The 18,972-nt window shown below is 57.5% G+C and overlaps 1 protein-coding gene across 2 annotated transcripts; it reads right to left on the reverse strand.

The window, feature by feature from the left end:
• Nucleotides 1-513: 513 nt before the first annotated feature.
• On the reverse strand, nucleotides 514-18,487 carry HID1 (HID1 domain containing). 2 transcript variants are annotated; one of them, XM_019745624.3, is made up of 19 exons: nucleotides 18,279-18,487; nucleotides 12,958-13,107; nucleotides 12,211-12,381; nucleotides 11,521-11,634; nucleotides 10,830-10,936; nucleotides 10,459-10,575; nucleotides 8,559-8,781; nucleotides 8,298-8,354; nucleotides 7,444-7,584; nucleotides 7,187-7,277; nucleotides 6,797-6,948; nucleotides 6,624-6,702; nucleotides 5,148-5,312; nucleotides 3,730-3,957; nucleotides 3,261-3,367; nucleotides 2,693-2,773; nucleotides 2,059-2,150; nucleotides 1,726-1,884; nucleotides 514-1,445 (listed from the first exon to the last, which is right to left on the reverse strand). In XM_019745624.3, exons 1-19 carry the CDS (start codon nucleotides 18,342-18,344, stop codon nucleotides 1,382-1,384), a joined length of 2,364 nt encoding a protein of 787 aa, XP_019601183.1. In that variant the 5' UTR covers nucleotides 18,345-18,487; the 3' UTR covers nucleotides 514-1,381. The 2 variants fall into 2 exon arrangements, with proteins under 2 accessions (XP_019601183.1, XP_019601182.1); XM_019745623.3 differs by having other exon boundaries at nucleotides 11,521-11,637; nucleotides 18,279-18,472.
• Between the last annotated feature and the right edge of the window lie 485 nt (nucleotides 18,488-18,972).

Raw genomic sequence — 18,972 nt, forward strand, 5'->3', positions numbered from 1 at the left:
GTATCCTCTGAGCCATCAAGCGGAAAGGGCAAGCATGACAGCCTATCCATCTTCCTGATCCCAGTGCAAATAGTGGGCTGGGCCCAGGGTGAGGCCCAGGGTGAGGCCCGGAGACAGCAGCCCTGGGCCTGCAGGCAGGCTTTGCATACCTCTGGGCCCCTCCCCCATGAAGCTGGGCATTGGTAAGCACAGAGCCAAGGGCCCAGGGACACCCCAGTATCTCCCAGTGGCTACCTGGGTCCAGCAGAGCCCCTGGGAGCCATGCAAAAGGCTGAGAGGTAGGCCCCTCACCTCCCTGTGGGCTCTTTCTCTGGGTGGCCAGAGCCCAGAGAGCCACGCTTTGGGTGAGAGGGTCCAATTCTCCACTCCCCCCACCAAGAAAATGACAAACACAGGTTCCCAATCAGACACCGAGGTCCTCTGAGGATTGACTCTGGGAGACAGAATGCCAAGCTCCCCTAACGACAAGACCCATGGCCTGACCCTCCCCTCCAAGCACAAAGAGCCAGGACATGGAGATGAGGGTTTATTGTGTAAAGAGGCCGATTGTACAGAGCAAAGATTGTACTGACACAGGTGGGATGAGGGAGAGCCCGAGGCCAGAACCAGGACGGGGGGGGGTGGGGGGGGTGGAAGGGTGGCATCCTGGCCCCCCACTACCAGTCGTCCAGGCAGTGGGTGAGGGCAGACAGGACTGCACAGCTGACCCCTCCTCGTTCCCTTTGCCCCTATAACTGGATAACAGGGAGCCAGGCTATATCCACTGACCTGGGAGAACATAGCAGGAGACCCTCTGCACCCCACTCCAAACCCCTAAAGGCATGGGGTCCCCCAGTCTGACTTTTGCAGTCAGCCACCCTCCAGCCTCCTCCTTAAGCAGCCTGGACACACGCCATCCTGTCGTAGGCCCTGGCATGGAGCCAGGCCTGGACCAGGTGGTTTCAGGTTAGGAGGCTTGGACAGGCTTCCCTCACCCTGCCCAAGTGCCTCAAGGGAGAACCCACGGTTCCCTCTTGGGCAACCCATTAGGGCACAGTGACCTGGTGGCCTCTGGGGGTGGGGCAGCACAGGAGCTGGGCGGGCACTGAGGGTCAAGACAGAAACAAGGAGGGGGAGCAGAGTGAGACGGGGGCTCTGGCTGAGGCCTGCAGCCCTGGAGACGGGAGCCTCCGGAGGGGTGGGGGGTCCTTGGGGAAAGTCAAAGCCAGTCCCCACTGTCCCAGCTGCACGGGGCCTCTGGGGCCTGCCACCCAGGACTCGGCCACTCTGCCAGCCCTAGCCCTGATCATAGTAATTTAAAGCTCAGAACGGACGGTGGGTCGGGGGCAGCGTGGGGGTGCTGGCCTCCCCCGGCCTCTGTCCCTTGCAGGCTTCCCCATCCTCACACCCGCTGGATCTCAAACAGCTTCACATCGGTGTCATACCAGACAGGTGGGTCCACATTCCTGTGGAGGGGACAGGCCGTCATGGGGTGCTGGGAGTGGGGGAGATGCTAGGGGGTGGTAAAGCCCACACCCCTCCCTCCCTGCTGTCCCACCCTGGGCAGAGGGTACCCACCCTCAACCAGACAGGACCACCCTGATTAACTGTCTTGATATTAACACCACTACAGTGATGGGACCCAGAGCCGAGGTCTATGCTGAGTCCCATTGGACAGACCCCTCAGGTGGACACCAGACCCACCACCATGCTGGTAACTGCCCCACCCCACCACGCGGGGCACACCTCAGATAGATGACGCCCCACATGTAGGTGCGGAACCACATGGCGGTGCCAGAGTTGGCCTGGTACTTGCGGATGAGGATGGGATGGGGCACGGGCAGCAACCCCACCAGGGTGCCATGTTGCAGGAACCTCAGGATCTCTGACTCATCCGTCAGCCCCCTGCCAGGGAGAGGGGCGTCTCCAACATGCTCACGTGGAAAGCCCACCACGAAGGTCACGGGGAGCATGGGGCTCACCCTGGACCCCCAAGACTCATGCTCCCGGTCACACCCCCACACAAGCCTGGACTGGCCCTTCCTCCGAGCCCAGCTGCCTGCCCCGCCCCAGCCTCACTTGTCGATGCAGATCTTCTCCACCTGGGGAACGAGCACCTGGAGCAGCCTCATGATGGTCTGCAGTGGCAGCTTCGACTTCCAGGAGAGGACCTGGGGGAGGGGCCAGGGTTCCTGGGGCGGGGACAGTCCTGCCCCCTGACTCAGAACTGCAGGCTCCCCAAGGCACTAAGCTTCCATGCTCACCGCAGCAAGGGCCTGGCAAGGGGCCGTGCCCGTGAGCAGGGACTGGTTTTCAAGGTAAGAGCTGTGCCCTGACACTGAGCACATACTATATGCTAGAAATTGTCCCCTTGGATCCTCGAAATGGCACGGTCAGGTAGGGACATTTGTTATCCCCATGCAAGTGCCATGAGTTGTGATCTTAGGAAATACATAAGGGACTGAGCAAGTGATTCAGGGAAGGAAGCTGGAAAGGGTAATTTATTAAGAAAGTTACTGCAGTTTAACCCTGCTGTAGACAGAGGAAGCAATCGAGCCAGAGAGAGGCCAAGGTCACCCCCAGAAGGACTGGCCCTGAGCCTGGCTCCCAGGCCAGTCCTTGGATTTGGACACATGGCCTTTACTGGACTGTTCCTAGGGCTGGGGGCCCCTGACCCAGCCCGCACCTGGGTGCCACCTGCCCAAACCCTCACCCACTCCGGCGCTGGGCTCCACTGCCCAGTGGCTGACGCACTGGACAGTCGTCGCTGCTCCCGCCACACCTGGCCAGGTTCCTGGTCCCCAAGAAGGAATGGAGTGAGGATGAAAAGAATGGGTATAGGGTGGGGGCAGAGGGCAGAGAAGCTGCCCCTCTCCCCTGCCCCTCCCACGGCCTGGAACTTGGGAGGGCAATGAGGTCTCCCCACTGACCCATGTATATGGGGGGCCTCACTCCCAACTGAGGGGCAGCCCAGCCCAGCACCCTTTGCCCTGGGCCCCAGGCCTTGCCCAGCCCAGCCCAGCCCGGTGACAGGTTTAGGGTAAAGGCCAGCCCAGCCTCAGATAAGGCTGATGGATGAGTCTGAAGGCCAAGGGCTTAAGCCCTGACCAGTAAACAAGGGAGGGGTCTGTGAAAGCCCCCTTTCCAGAGAGTCAGCTGGGTGTCTGCCCCTCTGCTGCAAGCGACCTCAGAGTGCCCTGGCGGGGCACACACCACAGAGGCCAGGGAGGAAGGGAGAGGCCACCTAGTTGCACCCCACGCCAGGAGTTCCCCTTACCCACCTCCTTGGCTGGGCTGCCATCTGCTGAGCTCTGCTGGGACGCAGGCTCTAGAGATCGCAAGGTGCCGTCCTCTGACACCTGGGACTTCTCTGTCAGCTTGTCAATGCCTGGAGGGGCACAGGTGGGTGTGAGGACACCTGCCCAGTGCCTCTGCTAGACAGCGTCTCCACTGGGCCAGGCCCCCTCGAGGCTCCCTCCTTCCTCCACCCACTTTAGAGAGATGCTGTGTCTGACCCCCCAATAAGCTCACCCTTGCGCGCATCCTTCCCAGACCCACACCCAGGCCTGAGGCTTGGTCCCCCAATGAAACTGCCCTCTTGGGCCCCCCATATCTCCAACCCCATCCGTCTTCTCAGTTTTCCAACTCATGCCATTTCTTTTTCCAGAGATGGGGGTGACACCCCAGAGACCCTGCCCATCCCCCAGCCATGCCAGTATCCACACCCCCTGCCACCCGCCAGTGCCAGACCTGGGGTAGCCACCAGGCTGGTCTTGAGGGTGCCTGGCTCGGCGGGGGCAGCAGGGCGGGAGCCCTCCATGGAGGCACCCTCCTGCGAGCCAGTGCGAGACAAGGGCTCGGGAGCCCGGCGGCGGCGCTGCAGCGCCTTGTGGATGGTGGGCGGGTCAGTGGGCAGGTTGGCCAGCTGGTGGAAGACGCTGCGCTTTCGGATGATGGCGTACACGAGGTTGGAGTTGCCTGTGGGAAGGGAGCACGCCTCGCCTCAGGAAGGACCCTTGACATCCCCTCCACCTAGTGGGCTTTCTGGGAGGCGGAGTTTGGAAGACGGGAAGGTATCGACCCCAGGGAAAGGAGATGTGCCCAAGAGAGGTAGCTGGGGCAGAAATGGCACCCGGCGGTGTGTGCCAACTGTGGCTACACCAAGATGTTACCTTTTTGGAAAGGACTGGAGTGAGCTCCCCTGAGCCCGTCCCTGGCACCTTCCAGGCCCCCTCCCAACCCAGCACTACGGGGTAACACGTGGCAAAGTGGGGCTGGCCCAACATACCAGTGTCCGTGTCCACACCACACTAGCTGCTCAGTATTCTGACTTGTCTGCCTGAACCAGGTCACCAGGGAGAAAGGGGTGTCCCTGTGCTTCCTTGGCACTGCATTCCCTCAGCTCCAAGGGAAGACACAGATGCGTTCCAGGCCTTCCATGCCTGGTCCACCTGTCTGGTCCTTGCTTCTCACCACACTGTTCTGCTTTCAGTTCAGCATCTCACCCCAGGGCCTTTGCATATGCTGCCTCTCCCCGAAATGCTTTTTGACTTCCACCCACCCTCCTTTATCCCTCATTCATATGCAAATTTTACTTATTTTGGAAACAATAATATAATAACTGCTAATATTTAAGTCTCCAGGCACTGTGCTAAGTGCTTTTTGTAGATTCTTTTACTTAACCCTACCAACACCCTCTGAGATAGGATGCCTCTTCGTACTATTGTTATGACCATCTCACAGCTGAGGAAACTGAGGCTCAGAGAGGTTAAGTTATGTGCCCACAGCCACAAAGCCAAGAAGTGGCAAGTCCCTAATTGACACCAGGTAGCCCAGCGTCTGTGATACCCATTAGGGTTATACCACTCACATCTTCCCTCTCATCCGATGGAGATGACCTGTCTGGGTGACCATGTGTTTAAAGCCTCCTTCCATGACTCCATCCCCAGCTGTGAGCTCCACGGGGCAGGGAGCGCTTTCCTTCGTTCCCTACTGCCTTCCCCGCACCCCGCATGGGGTTTGGTACATAGCATATGCTCAATAAATGTACGCTGGACAAACTGGGGGGCAGAAGGCTATGCCCCCTTAGACGAGAAGGTGTCCTCGTCCACTGCCCGCCCTGGTTCCTGCCCCTGAGGCCAGGCCAGGGGCTTGGGCCATTGCCTCACCATCAAACTGGTACTGAATGATGTTGTTGAAGACCTCCAGGAGGAAAAAGACCAGATGGTGGTTCTGGGCGGCAGAGAAGAGGAACCAGGTGGTGGAGAAGGCCTCCAGCAGGTGCAGCAGCTTGTTGGCGGCCACCATGGAAAGGCTCTTGAGGTAGGGGGACACTGCAGGGGAAGGCTCGGCTCACTCCTAGGGCCCAACCAGCCATCCCTGCACATCCTGGCCTGGGCAGGACAAGATGCTCCCCCTCCCAAGCCTTCCCTGCCCCCTACCAGTCAAGTCCCTGAAAAGCCAGGAAAACCACACCCCCAGAAGCCAAGGCCACACTGGCCATGCCTTCTGCGGAGACCCAGGTAGTAGTTGAAGCTCCACCCTTATCCCTCCACTGTGTGGACAGCTGTACTGTTTAGAAAACCACTCACACATGCCATCTTGTCCACTCATCCCCACACCTCTGAGCAGGATGCAGGACACAGATGAAACCATCCCCATTTTACAGATGAGGAAACTGAGGTTCAGAGAAGTTCATAAACTTGCCCAAAGTTCCCCAGTTATAATATGATTGGGCAGGGATACAAACTCAGGATCTTTAGGTCTTTCTAGAATATCAAACTGATATTCTCCATATAATTAAATACATGTTTTGCACAGCCTGTGCTGTCTTGTTCACAAATGCATTCTCAGAGCCGGCCACACTAATCCAGTGCTCGGTTAAGAGTGGAGGGATTGACCCAGGGAGTCAACAAGTAAGTGAAGGCCCCAGAACTCACAGTCCAGCTAGAGGCCTCGAAGGCCAGCCCTGCACCACCCCACCCACCCTGGAGTCAAAAGGAGACCACAGAGAAGTCAGCCCCTCCCATCTAGGACCATGGTCTCCAAAAGGCAACCACTGACGTCCTCCTGCCTCAGCTGGCTGCCACCCACGTTGCTGGGCCCAGTTCCCCAGCCAATCGGAGCCCCCTCCTCTCTCAGGCCAGCTGTCTGCAGTCCTCGCTGGTGGGCAGGTCCTATCCCTGCACCCAGGGCCGGCTGCTCCAAACCCCTGCACTGGCCAATGCAATAGCCACGGTGATATCTGGCCTTTAAGCTCTGAAACAGGTGGCCCTAACTGATACGTGCTGCACGTGTGAAACACACACGAGATGTTGAAGACTGGATGAGAAAAAGAATATACACTATCTCAATAAGTTTTTATATTGGTTACATGTTGAGATGATGGTATTTTGGATATAATGGATTAAATAAAATGTTATAAAATTATTGTCGTCTGTTTCTTTTTTTTGGTTTTTGCTTGCCTGTTTGTTTGGTTGTTGTTGTTGTTGTTTTAAAGTGGCTACTAGAAAATTGATCAGTACATAGTGGGGCTGCCCTTACTGGACAAGACCGGTTTGAACCAGGGAGTGGGCGGCAGGTCAGCCTGTGGCCTGGCGCCACCTAGTGGTGAGCATGGGGAAGGCGGACTCTGGGCCCCTTACCGTTGACCACGATGGTGAGCAGACAATCGAAGAGGGGCTGCAGCCTCTGGTGCCCGCTGGTGATGATCTTGTGGAATACCTGTGCGGGGAGGCCGAGGGGCAGCCATGGGGTCCCCTGTACCTCCAGACTCAGCCAAGAGGATGTCACCCCCATGCCTCCAGGTGCCCCTTACCACAATGAGCAGGTCGGCATGGGTACCGGTGAAGACCGGGATGTCCATTGGCACGCGCACTGAGTAGGGTTTGTTCAGCCGCACCCCAAAGTTCCGCTCCCCGCTCAGCAGCAGCAGGATGAAGACACCAATGTGCATCAGGCCCACCCGAGCTGCAGCAGGTGGCATGGGAGGGGTCACCACGCCAAGTGGGGAGGGGAGGACGGGAGACCAGGGCAGGGACCCATTTTGGGTGGGGCGGAACTGAGAAAAGCCCTTCCTGGAAGGTCAGGGCACCAGATCTGAGCTCCTGGGAGGGGGACAGACTAGCTGGCCCCGCCCCTCTTCCAGGAACCCTCCTATCCCATGCCCCCCAGCTGTGTCCCCCACCCTATACCCTCCCCAGCTTACATTGATCTGCTCGAGCATCATTAAGGAAGTAGAGGATGGGGACCAGGATGTCCAGCACGTCGCTGCTCTTCAGCACAAAGAAGAGGAATTTCTGGGGGGAGGGGACGGGAACAGGTAGGCGGGTCAGAGGGAGGGGCAGCTCTGCCCCACCCTCTCGCCTTCCTGGGAGTCTCCCCAGACCCTGGGCTATGCAGAGTGGCTTTTCCCCATCTAGGGCAGACCAGTGCCCCCAGGCTGGACCCCTGCAGCCAGCCCACCTTGTTGAAGTCACAGAGCTTCCAGAAAAGGACCAGCAGCTCCTGGTGGAACTGGATCTTCTTGGTGGAGTTGGGCAGGTAGGTCTGGAGCAAGGGGTTGGAGAGCAGCCGGGCTATGCCCTTGAGGATGAACTGGAAGTCCTGGGTGGGAGGGGGACGGGGGCCTGTCCAGTCCATCTCCCTGCAACTCCAGCTCCTGGGGCCAAGCCCCCTACAAACGCCTCCTCACTCCCCCAGAGACTGACCCCACCCTGAGAGTCTGAGGGGCCCAGATTCCAACGTCATCAATAGCTGTCTTGGGGTAAGCCCCTCAGGAAGGTGAGTCCAGGGCTGGCCTGGAGGCGCCCCTTCCCCTCCGCCGAGAGGGGTCATTCACTGAGCACCTACTACACCCTGGGATGTGCTCTCAATCCTCACAGCAAGGCAAGGAAGCAGCTACTGTTCCCATGTTACAGCTGCAGAGCTTAGAGCTTTGGAATCTCATAACTGTGCACCCAAGGTCACAAGACACATCAACTTGGGTCTCCCTTGCCTTTAAGTCCACTGTCATTTTGAAATGACCTCCCCAGACATTGGGAGAAACTTGATGCTAGAGTGCCTCCTCCTGGAAGCCTTCCCAGTTATGGTCACCCAGTTGAGGCCATCAGCCCTTTCCAGCATCTCAAAACCGTCTCAATCCTACTGTCACTATTTTACCTTGAGTAGCCCTGAGTCCATGGGGACCAGGGTTCCTTTATGTAGGGGTCAGGACTTCCCCACCCATCTCATCTGCCTCCCCTCGCCCCCTGCAAAGCCATAATCACTGTGGGATGGGCAGCTAGAATCCATCAGAGCAAGAGCAGTGCTTGACTCACCTCTTCGCGATGGATGCGGGACAGGTAGTTCACAAACAGGTTCTCAGGCCCTGGAGGCTGCCAAGGGTGGAGCGGGGGTGAGCAGGTGCCCCTACCCTCTGCCCCTACCCTAGGCCTAGGTGCTGGCAGCAGTGCCTCCTTAACCTCAGATAGCCCCAGGCTCACCACTGGGTGCCCACTGGAGACCCCTTGCCCAGCTCTGCTGGAGGGAATGCCACCCAGAGGCCGGCAGGACCCCTGCTCTCCCCCTCCTGTCCTTACATCAGCATCGTCCATGGCAGTGCCTGTGGTGGTGCCATCCACTGTGGGGCTGCTGCTGGTGGCGCTGTCATGGTCCAAGGTGACGATGAGTACCTGGACAGCCTCCTCCACCAGAGGTTCCCGGTAGTCGGAGAAGAGCAGGTGGTTGTAGGGGATCCCGTAGCCCACAGGGTCATAGGCACACACGGTGTTGAGGAGAGAGGTGAATAGGGGCAGGGCATGTCTGCAGTGGGAGAGGAGCAGCGGGGCTGCAGAGATGCCACCGCGCGCTCCGTCCGTCCACCCCAGCCACGTGGAAGGGTCAGCCACCCTCTCACTCAACACATGTTTCTGCCAGCCCTGGGCTGGGGCTGGGGACTGGGGAGCAGAACAGGAGCTCATCCCGTCCTGAGCAGGACTCCTGCTTGTCCTTGCCTGTATCGGGGACCTGCGCCAGGCTGGGCTGAGGGCAGGAGGAATTTATTACCAAGAGTAGGATGGCCAGTCAGGAGAGGCTCTTTGGAGGAAATCATGTCCACACCCTTTAATTTTCCCCCCAGAAGCTAAAGCCTACTCTTCTTTTATATGACTATTTTTTAGAGGTTCATAATAAAACTGAGGGAGGTACAGAGATTTGCCACATACCCCCTGCCCCACACATGCACAGACTCCCCCATTTTGTTACAATAGATGAATCTACATGGACGCAACATAACCACTTAAAGTCCAGAATTTCCTCATAGATCACTCTTGGCTGGGACAAGTGTATAATGACACACCCCCAGGTTTTTGAGGGGCAGGTACCCTCCCTCAGGGCTTTAGGGAAGGGGCTGGAGGCCCACAGGGAGGTGGGCTTCCCTTCAGGAAGCAGAGCACACGCTCAGTCCCCTAGATCCCAGGCCACAGAACGACTCCATTCTGAGACCTGTAAGATGTCAGGGTTCAAGCTCCCCGTCTTACGGATGAGGAAACTGAGACCCAGAGAGGTTGAGTGGCAAGGTGTGGCCATTTGCCTGATAAGCCTGGTGAGAAAGAAAACTCTAGCCAGTTTTCCACTGTGGCTGGTGGAAGGAGTCACCTGGGTTCCCTTCTCTTCTGGGAACAAAAAGGTCGGGCGGGAAGCCAGGAAAACCTGAAGAATGAGACCTGCCACGTGGGCATCAGAGTTTGGAAGTAAAAGAGTGAACCAGGACCCTTAGGAGCACTGACTCCTGCGCTGGGCACAGCTGGAGCTGCACAGCTGGAGTGTGTGTATCTGCTCCAAACACTCAATCCCGCCATGTGACAACTCCTTGTACCCATATGAGCCCCTATAGTCCATGAGCACCCCCATTCAGCCAGGGATTCCCCATCCTTCAGGGTGTTCATTATGTCCCCTCCTCAATCCACTGTCTAAACTGCGCTGCTTAGACAGTACAAGCAACATGTTTCTCCTGAGAGCTTAAAGCGTGGCTGGTCCGAATTGAGATGTAGTGTAAGTGTAAACTACACATCTGATCTTGAAACCTTAGCATGAAAAGGGAATGTAAATCATCTCAAAAGATTTACATATTGATTACATGTTAAATGCTAATATTTTCAATATACAATATATTGGATTATGTTGAACATATTATTAAAATTAATTTCACTTGTTTTGTTTTTACTTTTTTACTGTTGACACAAGAAATGTTTAAATTGCAAATGCGGCTTGCATTATATTTCTATTAGACGAAGGACCCAGGCACAGGTCCCCCAGAGCCCCGCAATGGGACATTGGACAGCGCTGGCATAAGGTGTGGCAGTCTAGTTACAGGTCATCACCACCAGAGGGCAGCATCTCCCCTCAAATAGTAAGACTTAAGGCTGGAGAGTGGCCTCAGCTCTGAGCTGCCTGGAACAAGAGGGAAGAGAATGGAAAGAAAGGCCAGGCGCCGCTCACCTGTTCTCCGTGGAACAAAAGAACTGTACCCACGGGTTGGTGCTGCTACTGTCCGGAGCCGGGGGCAGGTACATGGCCTCAGAGAAACACGTCAGCAGCAGCTTAAGCAGCTCCATCCTTGGGGAGGGATGATTATAAGAAGGCGTTCAGTACCTGAGGATCTCAGTTCTCCTCTAGGAGGGCCCCTCTGCCCAGCCCCAGCTCAAGTCCATGAAAAGAAATGACCTCATTTTATCTCTGTGAGGCTAAAGTTGGGTCACAAGTGGGCAGGGTCTCTTTGTAAGAACCTATGCATGTTTCCCTTTCTAAGCTGTTCAGGGGCATGCCTGGGGTCCAGCTATGCCATGGGCTCTGGGCCTAAGAGATCTCACCGGTTCATGTCGTGGATGTAGTTGGGTTGCGGAGAATGGGCGAAGCCCACGCCAGCCTCCCAGATGTATTCACAGCTATCTAGGGAGTGGATGTCCTCCGCTGAGTCCTGGGGACAGGGTCAGGGAGAGATCAGGCTGATGATGGCCAACCCAAGCCCCCTGCCATTCCCAGGGGTAGATACCCTCATATTATCCCCAAATGCCCCAGGTGCTAATGCCCATGGGAAGAAATGAACATTCTCAACCTCTTAAAACCTCATATTTCTTCAGTCTAGTTCTTTTACTTGCTCAGTCTAGTTTGAGACAGGGAGAGAGAGCCAGGGAGGGAGGGGAATGGAATTGGGTGCCCCTGGTGGTACGTGGAAGTGAAGAGCAGAGAACTCTCAAGGTCGAGTCCATGGGCGCACGTCAAGGGAAAGAGCCAAGCCCCACACCCCACCCACCACTCAGGCAAAGACAATGGGAACCTGTGCCCAGCCTCCCGGATGCAGGGGGCAGGGCCAGGCACCATCTGGCTCCTCTCCAGCTGTGCCAGCCACCACCCCCTTCCCGGGACCAGGCGTGCCAGGCAACCCAGCCTTCCCAGAACAGCCTCTGCCCTCACAGCATCCTGCCCAAGGGAACTTCAACCAGCCCCAGCCCAGGACCAGAGCCCTCCCCAGTCCAGGGGTGGGGGTCGGGGGGCTCTCACCACAGTGCTCCTCCGATGGCTCTGGACAGTGAACTCTGGGCAGAAGAGCAAGTCGGCGATGGCCAGGAGCAGGGACTCGGCCAGGGGCCGAGCATTCTCATCATCGTCCTCTCCCTGCTTGGGACAGAGCACCCAGGGGCCACCTCAGTGGTAGCTGGCCAAGGAGAGGGGGCCCCAGGACCTAGGGGGTGGGAGGAGGATGGGGTCTGAGCCCAGGCAGGCTGTGGGCAGACGGATGAGGAAGAGGCAGGAGAAGGCAAAGGAAGTGGACTCCCAATCACCCCAAACCTCCCAGGGCAGAAGGGGACATCGTGGTGAATGGAACTGGGAACAGTGAGGAAACCTCCCATTGACTGGGAGGGAACAGGCCGTATCCCCTAAACTCTGGAGCCTCAGCCCCTAGGCCAGGTGCCTAGAGATAAACCCAGGGAGGGGGTGGGTGAGAGAGGGAAGAAGAAGGCTCAGCTGCCTGCGCCCATCTTTGCGCAGCTGGAGGGGCAGGGAGCCCCGTGGGAGAGGAACCCAGGGCTCAGGTTGCAGGAGTTGACCCCCACGCCTCCTCCCCTGCACTTCCTAAACCCCAGGAGAGGTTTGGAGGAACGTGACTGGACCTGAACCTGGTCTTCTCTCTCCCTGTCCCCACAACTCCACCTCCCACCAGCCCTGCCCAGCCCAGCCCAGCCCACAGACCCCTCCGTGCCCTGCCCCGGGCACTGTAGACCAGAAGAAGCCCCTCCAGTCAGGGTCCTCAAAGATGTAGGGCAGCACTCGGGTGAGAAGCCGGCTGCAGTTCAGGACAATTTGCTTCTCCTTCTCCGAATGGCAGCCGTTCTCAGCTCCCTGCACCAGCTTCTCGACAGCCTGTGGGACGTGGGACGGAAGGTTGGGGAGTGGGGCCCTGGCACTTGGGGTCAGGATGGGCACCCCAGGCTCCAGAGGGGGAGAGGCAGCAGGGCCCCAAGTGGAGGCTCCACCCCACAGGGCTACCCCTCCACATAGGGTCAGCCAGCCCAGGTGGACGGACGTGGGCCAGAGAGCAGCCTAGACGGCCAAGGAGTGAGAGCCCAGCCCACCCCTCACTAGCCGAGACCTTGCTAAGTGACCACCCGTCTGAGCCTCAGTTTCCTCATCTGTAAAATGGTGACACTAATAGTACCAACAGCAGAGGGTGAGCTAAATGAGCTGACCTGTGGAAAGTATTCAGCAAGGTGTGGCCCGGAGGAAGTCCTCACAAATGGCGGCTGCCATGATCACTTCCCCAGAACCCAGAGCCCAGGGGGACCAGTGCATGAAGCCTCAGGACTGCCCACACCTGGGTGGGTGGGATGTCCAGGGTGCCTGCCTTCTGAGACCACAGGGCTGGGCCAACTTCAGCCTCCCTAAAGGGGTGGTAAAGGCTCAGCTGGGAGTAGCCGTAAGGAGCTGGGCACCCCTCACCTTGTAGCACAGAGTGGCCAGGTTGGAGGGCGACTCCTCCCGCACGGCCCGGATCTCTGCCGCCGGCACCAGCGCAAAGACATCCTGTACTGAGGTGGCTGTGTTTGCCCAGAACTGGTCCCAAAAGGCGTCATCAGTGGCTTCCACGGGCTGTGGGAGAACCCAGTGTCCAGAGTTGCACAATCCCTTACCAACGGGCCCAGTTTGCCCAACCTTGTGCCAAGGAAACCTCTGAGAGGGAAGCCACGGCCCCTCTACTCCATCCTTGCTGGTGCCCAGAAGCATTCCTACATGGGGGACAGCCTTCAGCCACCATAAGCCCCAGCCAGCACAGGCAGGATGGGGACACATGGCACGGATGGTCAGGGGTCAGCTGGGCACTGACTGAGTTCAGCAGCCAAAGCCCAATCCAGCCCCTGAGGGACTGTGTGACCCTGGGTAAGTCACCATCCTCCTTTGGCCAGGCCTCCTCACCTAGGGACTTCCCCAGGCCACACCACTAGGATAAGTGCCCAGCGACCAGACCAGGCTGGGCTCCTCCCTCTCGGGAGAAGACAGGGGCATGTGCTCATTGTCATTCACCAGACCTGCCCGCCGTTGGCCACAGCCTCCACCCTTTCCCGGCACATCCAACAGATGTCAAATCTAAAGGAGTCAACCCCACAGCTCTCTGACCGCACCTGCTCTTCCAGGTGCCTACCGGCGACACAGTTTAGGCCACTCTTGCCAGGGCCCCACCTCCAAATTTACCTCCTTAAATCAGCCTCCACACTGCCCACAACCCACATTCAAAGCACAGCACCAAAGGCATAGCTCCCTCAAAAAAGACTTTTAGGGCTCCCCACTGCCTGCAGGATTGAATCCAGACTTCAGCCAGACAGTCAGCCAAGAGCTTACCCAAACACACCTACCTACGTGCATGCACACCTGTATTTACTATCCCTACGACCCAACCCTGCCATATCTTCCCTTTGTCTTTGCTCAGACTGTCCCCTCTTTCCAGCATGCCCACTCCTCCTAACACAATCCAAAGTCCCACGGTCCTATTGAGGTAATATGTCTTAAACACACTTATGCATTTTGAATCACATAGGCAACCAGTGTGAATCATAAACTCCACTTCTAGAAATTTTCCTAAGTAAACGATCGGAGATGTGCCTCTATAAGGATGTTTACTCAAGTGTTATTATTGACAAAAGTAGAAAGTTGGGATGACCTAAATAACCAACGATCCCGGATGCTTAGAAAGCTAAGGTATCCCCCACAAAGAATGAAAGCCCAATAAAGCCTGAGGGTGTAAAGCCAAAAAAGAAAGAAAGAAAGAAAGTAAAGGCACATTCATACAATGACATAATATGCAGACATTAGAATCATGTTTTCAAAGAATATTAAAGAATGGAAAATGCTTACACTGCAATGTTATGTGAAAGACAAGATATAAAACTATGGGATGGTCACAATTTTGTGTTACATTATATAGTAAAAGCCTAGAAGAAAATGACAGAATGTTAACAGCAATGATCTTTCTGGGTGGTTTTTATTTTTTTCTCTATATTTTCCTGTAAGCGCAGTATTACCATTTTTTCCCTTTTGCATGTTCATCTGTTGAGGGGCCAGGGTGTCCAGGCAGTTACCCTTCAGAAAGCACTTCCTGCAAGAGACCTTCCCCATTGCTCCAATCAACCTAGACTTTTCCCTTCTCTGAAAGGGCTGATAAAGGGCCCTGCCATCACTACCAATCCATACGTAATATATGCGTTACTCTTGTCATCGGAAATAAATAGATATACTGTTAAGAAATAATTCAGTTCTCTGAAGGCACTTCTTGCAAGAAGTCTTCAGAGCTCCAGACTGGGGGGCTTGCTCCCACGTTGGAGCCCTGCTCCCACCCCTCAGGCACTCATCACAGTCCCTGATTCCACGGGTGTTAGTGTACTTATCTCCAGGCCCCATGAGGCCACCAGCCCTCTTCCCTGACCTCCCAATTGAGGCTTATAGCAGATGTTCAGCCAATATTTGTTCAGCTAAAGGCTCTAATTAGTCCTAGACAAGCCCTCAGCCCAGTCAGCTGAGGGCCAGCAGGGCTATTCAAATTCAGGGCTTGGGTCGCAAGCCATGCCGAGGACCAGGTGTACCCTGGCCCACTCTCCAGGCAACACCCCCATCTGAGCTTCAGGGCAGTGTGGTCTCAGCCCTCTGGACAGGCCTGGCATCAGGGCCTGCTCAGTTCCAGAACTGGTAGAGCGAGTTAGCCGGGGGAGAGGAACAAGGCCAAAGGAGGGGCCTGGGCTGGGGTTTGCTGGCCCTCAAGCCCTCAGCCAGGACAGCCTTCTGACACTCACTGGGGTCCAGGGGTACCATACCCCAGTGTGGGTAGCTGGGGGGGTGGAGAAGGACATCCCCAAAAACATGCAGAGTCCGCACCCCAATCTGGGAGCGTCTCTGGGAGCTCCTATCTCTATGCTTTCCCCACCTCCCAGGTAGCCATTACCCCCTTAAAGGGGCTAAAACTCATTAGAGCACAAAATGGACTTCAACTCTGACCTAATTCATCAGGCAAGTGTCCCCAGGGTAGCCCAGCCTGGAAACTGAGGAAAGTCCTAGCTATGGGAGCTGGCCTTGAACTTCAAGAGCGACGACTTTCACTTCCGCCATCCCCAAATGGGCCTCCTCCTGGTCCCCCTGTGGCTTGGACACTTCAATTTGGTGCCCATTACCTGACCATACCAGGTTAACATGATGCTATAGGTATTGGCCAGGATCACTGGGGCCCCTTAGGCTTCTGAGGGGCAGGATATGGCTTAGCTCCTGCCCCAGTTACCCCAGTTACCCCAGCTGGGCTCCATCCAACCCAAGGAAGCTCTAAAATCTGAGCCAGTTTCTTCAAAAGTATTTTTGCTGGAGGTGGGCTGGGCTCCACAGACACTGAGCTATCCTGGAGGGAAACCAGGTATTCCTACCCGAGCTCCGTCAGGACCTGCTCAGGCCAGACCCCCACAGGCCTGGGGGACCAGCTGCATCTTTTGAACCTCTCTGGGGAGAGGAGGGAAGGACCAGCAGTGCTCCAGCCTCCTAACAGTGACCTGTTCTGGAGGACTGTGTCACCACAGCAGGACTGTTACCATGGCTTTCATACACACATACGTGCACACACATGTAAACATGGACCTACCAGGTCTCATCTGGCTGATGGCAGAGAACCTCCAAACAGGCAGGCTCTAGAAGAGGGTCTCAGGTCCATGAATGTGTCTCCTCCAGGGCCCCACCCACCTGGGAAAGGCTCAGGAAACACAGCCCAATCTGCTGGCCCTCAGGACCAGGGTCAGGCCCAGCCCAGGGCAGGAAGAAAACAGGATGCAGTGCAGGAAGGTCGGGAAGGCCCAGCAGAGACAGCTCGGGCCCAGGCCATGGCAAAGGAGCTGGGTCAGCTTGTCTGCTGCTCAGAGCAAAACTAAAACTTCGTGTTCACAGCACAGCCTCTGAGGACCTGGGACTGAGGACGCCCTGTGGACAACTGGCCTGAATCTCCTGGGGGCCACCGAGTGGCAAAATCTGGAATGATCACCTGGGATCTGCTCTTTACCCCCAAACTGTCCAAGCCAGGTTACTACACAGGGCCTGAGGCTTTAGGCCCTGGGGGTCTTTCCCTCCAGGTGGCCCAGGGTCCCTCCCACCTGCAAGGTCCCAGTGCTCCCTGGAAGGAGGCTCAGGCTGGTCTCTGGCTCAGACCCTGTTCTAAGCCAACTCACTGTCCTCAGGCTCCTCAGGGAAACTGGACAGCACCACCACAGTCAGCTCCATCACGGTATTTGGGGGCGAGGGGCTAGAGCAGGTAGGAATCTAGTCCACCCAGATCCTCTGGGACCTAGCTGAGCTAGTCCTGCTGGCCCAACAAAGGACCCTGGCAGCTGAGCCAACAGCCCATAGTTCATTTCTCCAACAAGGTGTTTCCCTCTGAAAGTAGGTAAACACAGGAGCCTCCCTCCCTCCTCTCTCTGTGGCCCCACATCGAAGGGCTGGCCCACCTGCCCCCCACAGACCTAGAAGCCCCATTCCATGTCAGAACTAACCAGAAGCCATGGGGGAAGTGGTGAGAAGTAAGGTCTGGTTTCTCTCAAATGCCTTTCAGCTGGGGCTGGACTCCAGAGGCCATTGGGCATTTGCTGGCGCCTGACCTTTCTCTCATGGGAATGATAGAGGGTGGAACCAGCAGTCTGGCCTCTGGAGACCAGCTGGCTGTGGGGAAATGGTTCCCTCGATCCCACTCTAACTGCCAAGAGCAAGAGAGAGCCCCGGGGAGCAGCAGCACGGGAGTGGGAGTGGAGGTAAGAGGAAAGGCCCAGATGGCAGCAGAGCAGCAGGTCCTGAGTCCCTTGAAAGTGGGGGATCTGGAAAGTCAGGCATTGACTTAGTTCAAGGGGTGAGGAGAGAAGGGGTGGGCAAGGAAGCAGCCTTGCTGAGGCTAGGTCCTGCTTGTTGGGGCCAAGGAGATGGCCTCTGTGCCACGTGTAGACTCGGGAATGTGCAGCATGGACTATGCTGCAAGACATCCCAGGCCCCACTCAGCAGGCCAAGGGCGATCTGGAGGTTTCTCGGCCCTGACCCAGACAACGGAGGGTACTGCAAGCACAGCCATCCCCACCGCTGGGCCTCAGAGGAGAAGCCCCCAGCAGCGGTGGTCCCAGTTGAGAGACTGGACCCCACAGGCCTGGGAACAGGTTCCGTTGCCAAGCTGCCGCACTGCCCGCTACTCTTTGCACGTCCCCAGGCAGACCTGGGCCTTCCTAGCTGTGGGCATCGACCTGGGCCCAGTGAGGCCCCTGCCACCGCGCACCAGCTGTTTCTCCGACCCGGGAGGGCGCGGGCCGGGCTTTGTTTGCGTTGAGTCAGCCGGGTCTGTGCGTCCGGGACCCGCGGGCACCAAGGGGCAGGAGAGGATGAGGGAGGTTGATGGGTGGGTGGAGACAAGGAGAGGCTAGAGATGCAGGGCTGGAGGGGCGGAGGGGGTGGGGGAGGGACAGGGGGCGGACAGCGGCGGCGCCGGCTCGGGAAGTAGGCACACGTCAGCCTAAGGTGGCAGCAGCGGCTGCGAGGAGGATGTTCCCGAGAGAGGAGGCTGGAGATGGGGAGGCTAGGGCTCGGGATGGAGCCTGGGGCACAGGCCAAGGGATTCGGCTCCGGCCCTGGCCTCAGTGTCACCCTACAGGCAAGCCGGTCCCCCCATCTCAGGGCAAGTCAAGTTCGCGCACCACCCCCTGCCCCCGGCCCTGCCCAGCTCCCAGCCCTGCAGGTGGGTGGGGAGGCTGGGGCCCCGGGCGCACCTGCGTCTTGGTGGTGAGCTGGATCACCGCCTTTCGAAAATTCAGCTTGGAGTCGGCCGACCCCATACCGTTGGAGCCCGCTCCGGCCGGGCCCCGGTCCCGACTCCCGCCCCGGCCTGGGTTTGGGATCCAGCTCCAGCTCCGCGGCCCCCGCTGCTCTCTCAGGAGCAGAGCCGCACACCCCGCCCGCCAGCCCGGCGCCGGCCCCGCCCCTTCTTAGCTCCGCCTCGTCAGGCTCCGCCCTCCCGACACCTGCCGCGTTTCTCATGGTCCACGCCTGGCGTACAGATGCTGCCCTTCTGACTCAAAGCTGCCGCACTCCCTTCTCATTCTGACCCAGTGCCTCTGTGCCCTTCCTTCAGCGTCCTAGCGTTGTCCCTGCTCCATATCTCCCATTTCCATCCAGCCCCAGGGCCCACAACCCTCCCAGCCTTCCGTCCCCGCCCCCATCCTCACCATTGGTCCCCAAGCCATCACTGGGTCCACACTTTCTCAGCCAGCCCTTTCCCTTGGGTTTCTTCCTCGTCAATCCCTGTCCAACTTTTTTTTTCCCCCTGAGCATCTGCTCTCTTGGTTCCCCTTTTTCTGACCTGCCAAACCCACATGTCCAAACAGCCTCAGGCTCAGCCATTCGCTCTGTGGAAGGGAAGCTGACTCAGTGCCCCTGCTCCAGGAAAGCAGCTCCCGGCCTGAG

Source organism: Rhinolophus sinicus, chromosome 12 (assembly GCF_057876585.1).
Source record: "Rhinolophus sinicus isolate RSI-liver-muscle chromosome 12, RSI-T2T, whole genome shotgun sequence".
Lineage (NCBI taxonomy): Eukaryota > Metazoa > Chordata > Mammalia > Chiroptera > Rhinolophidae > Rhinolophus > Rhinolophus sinicus.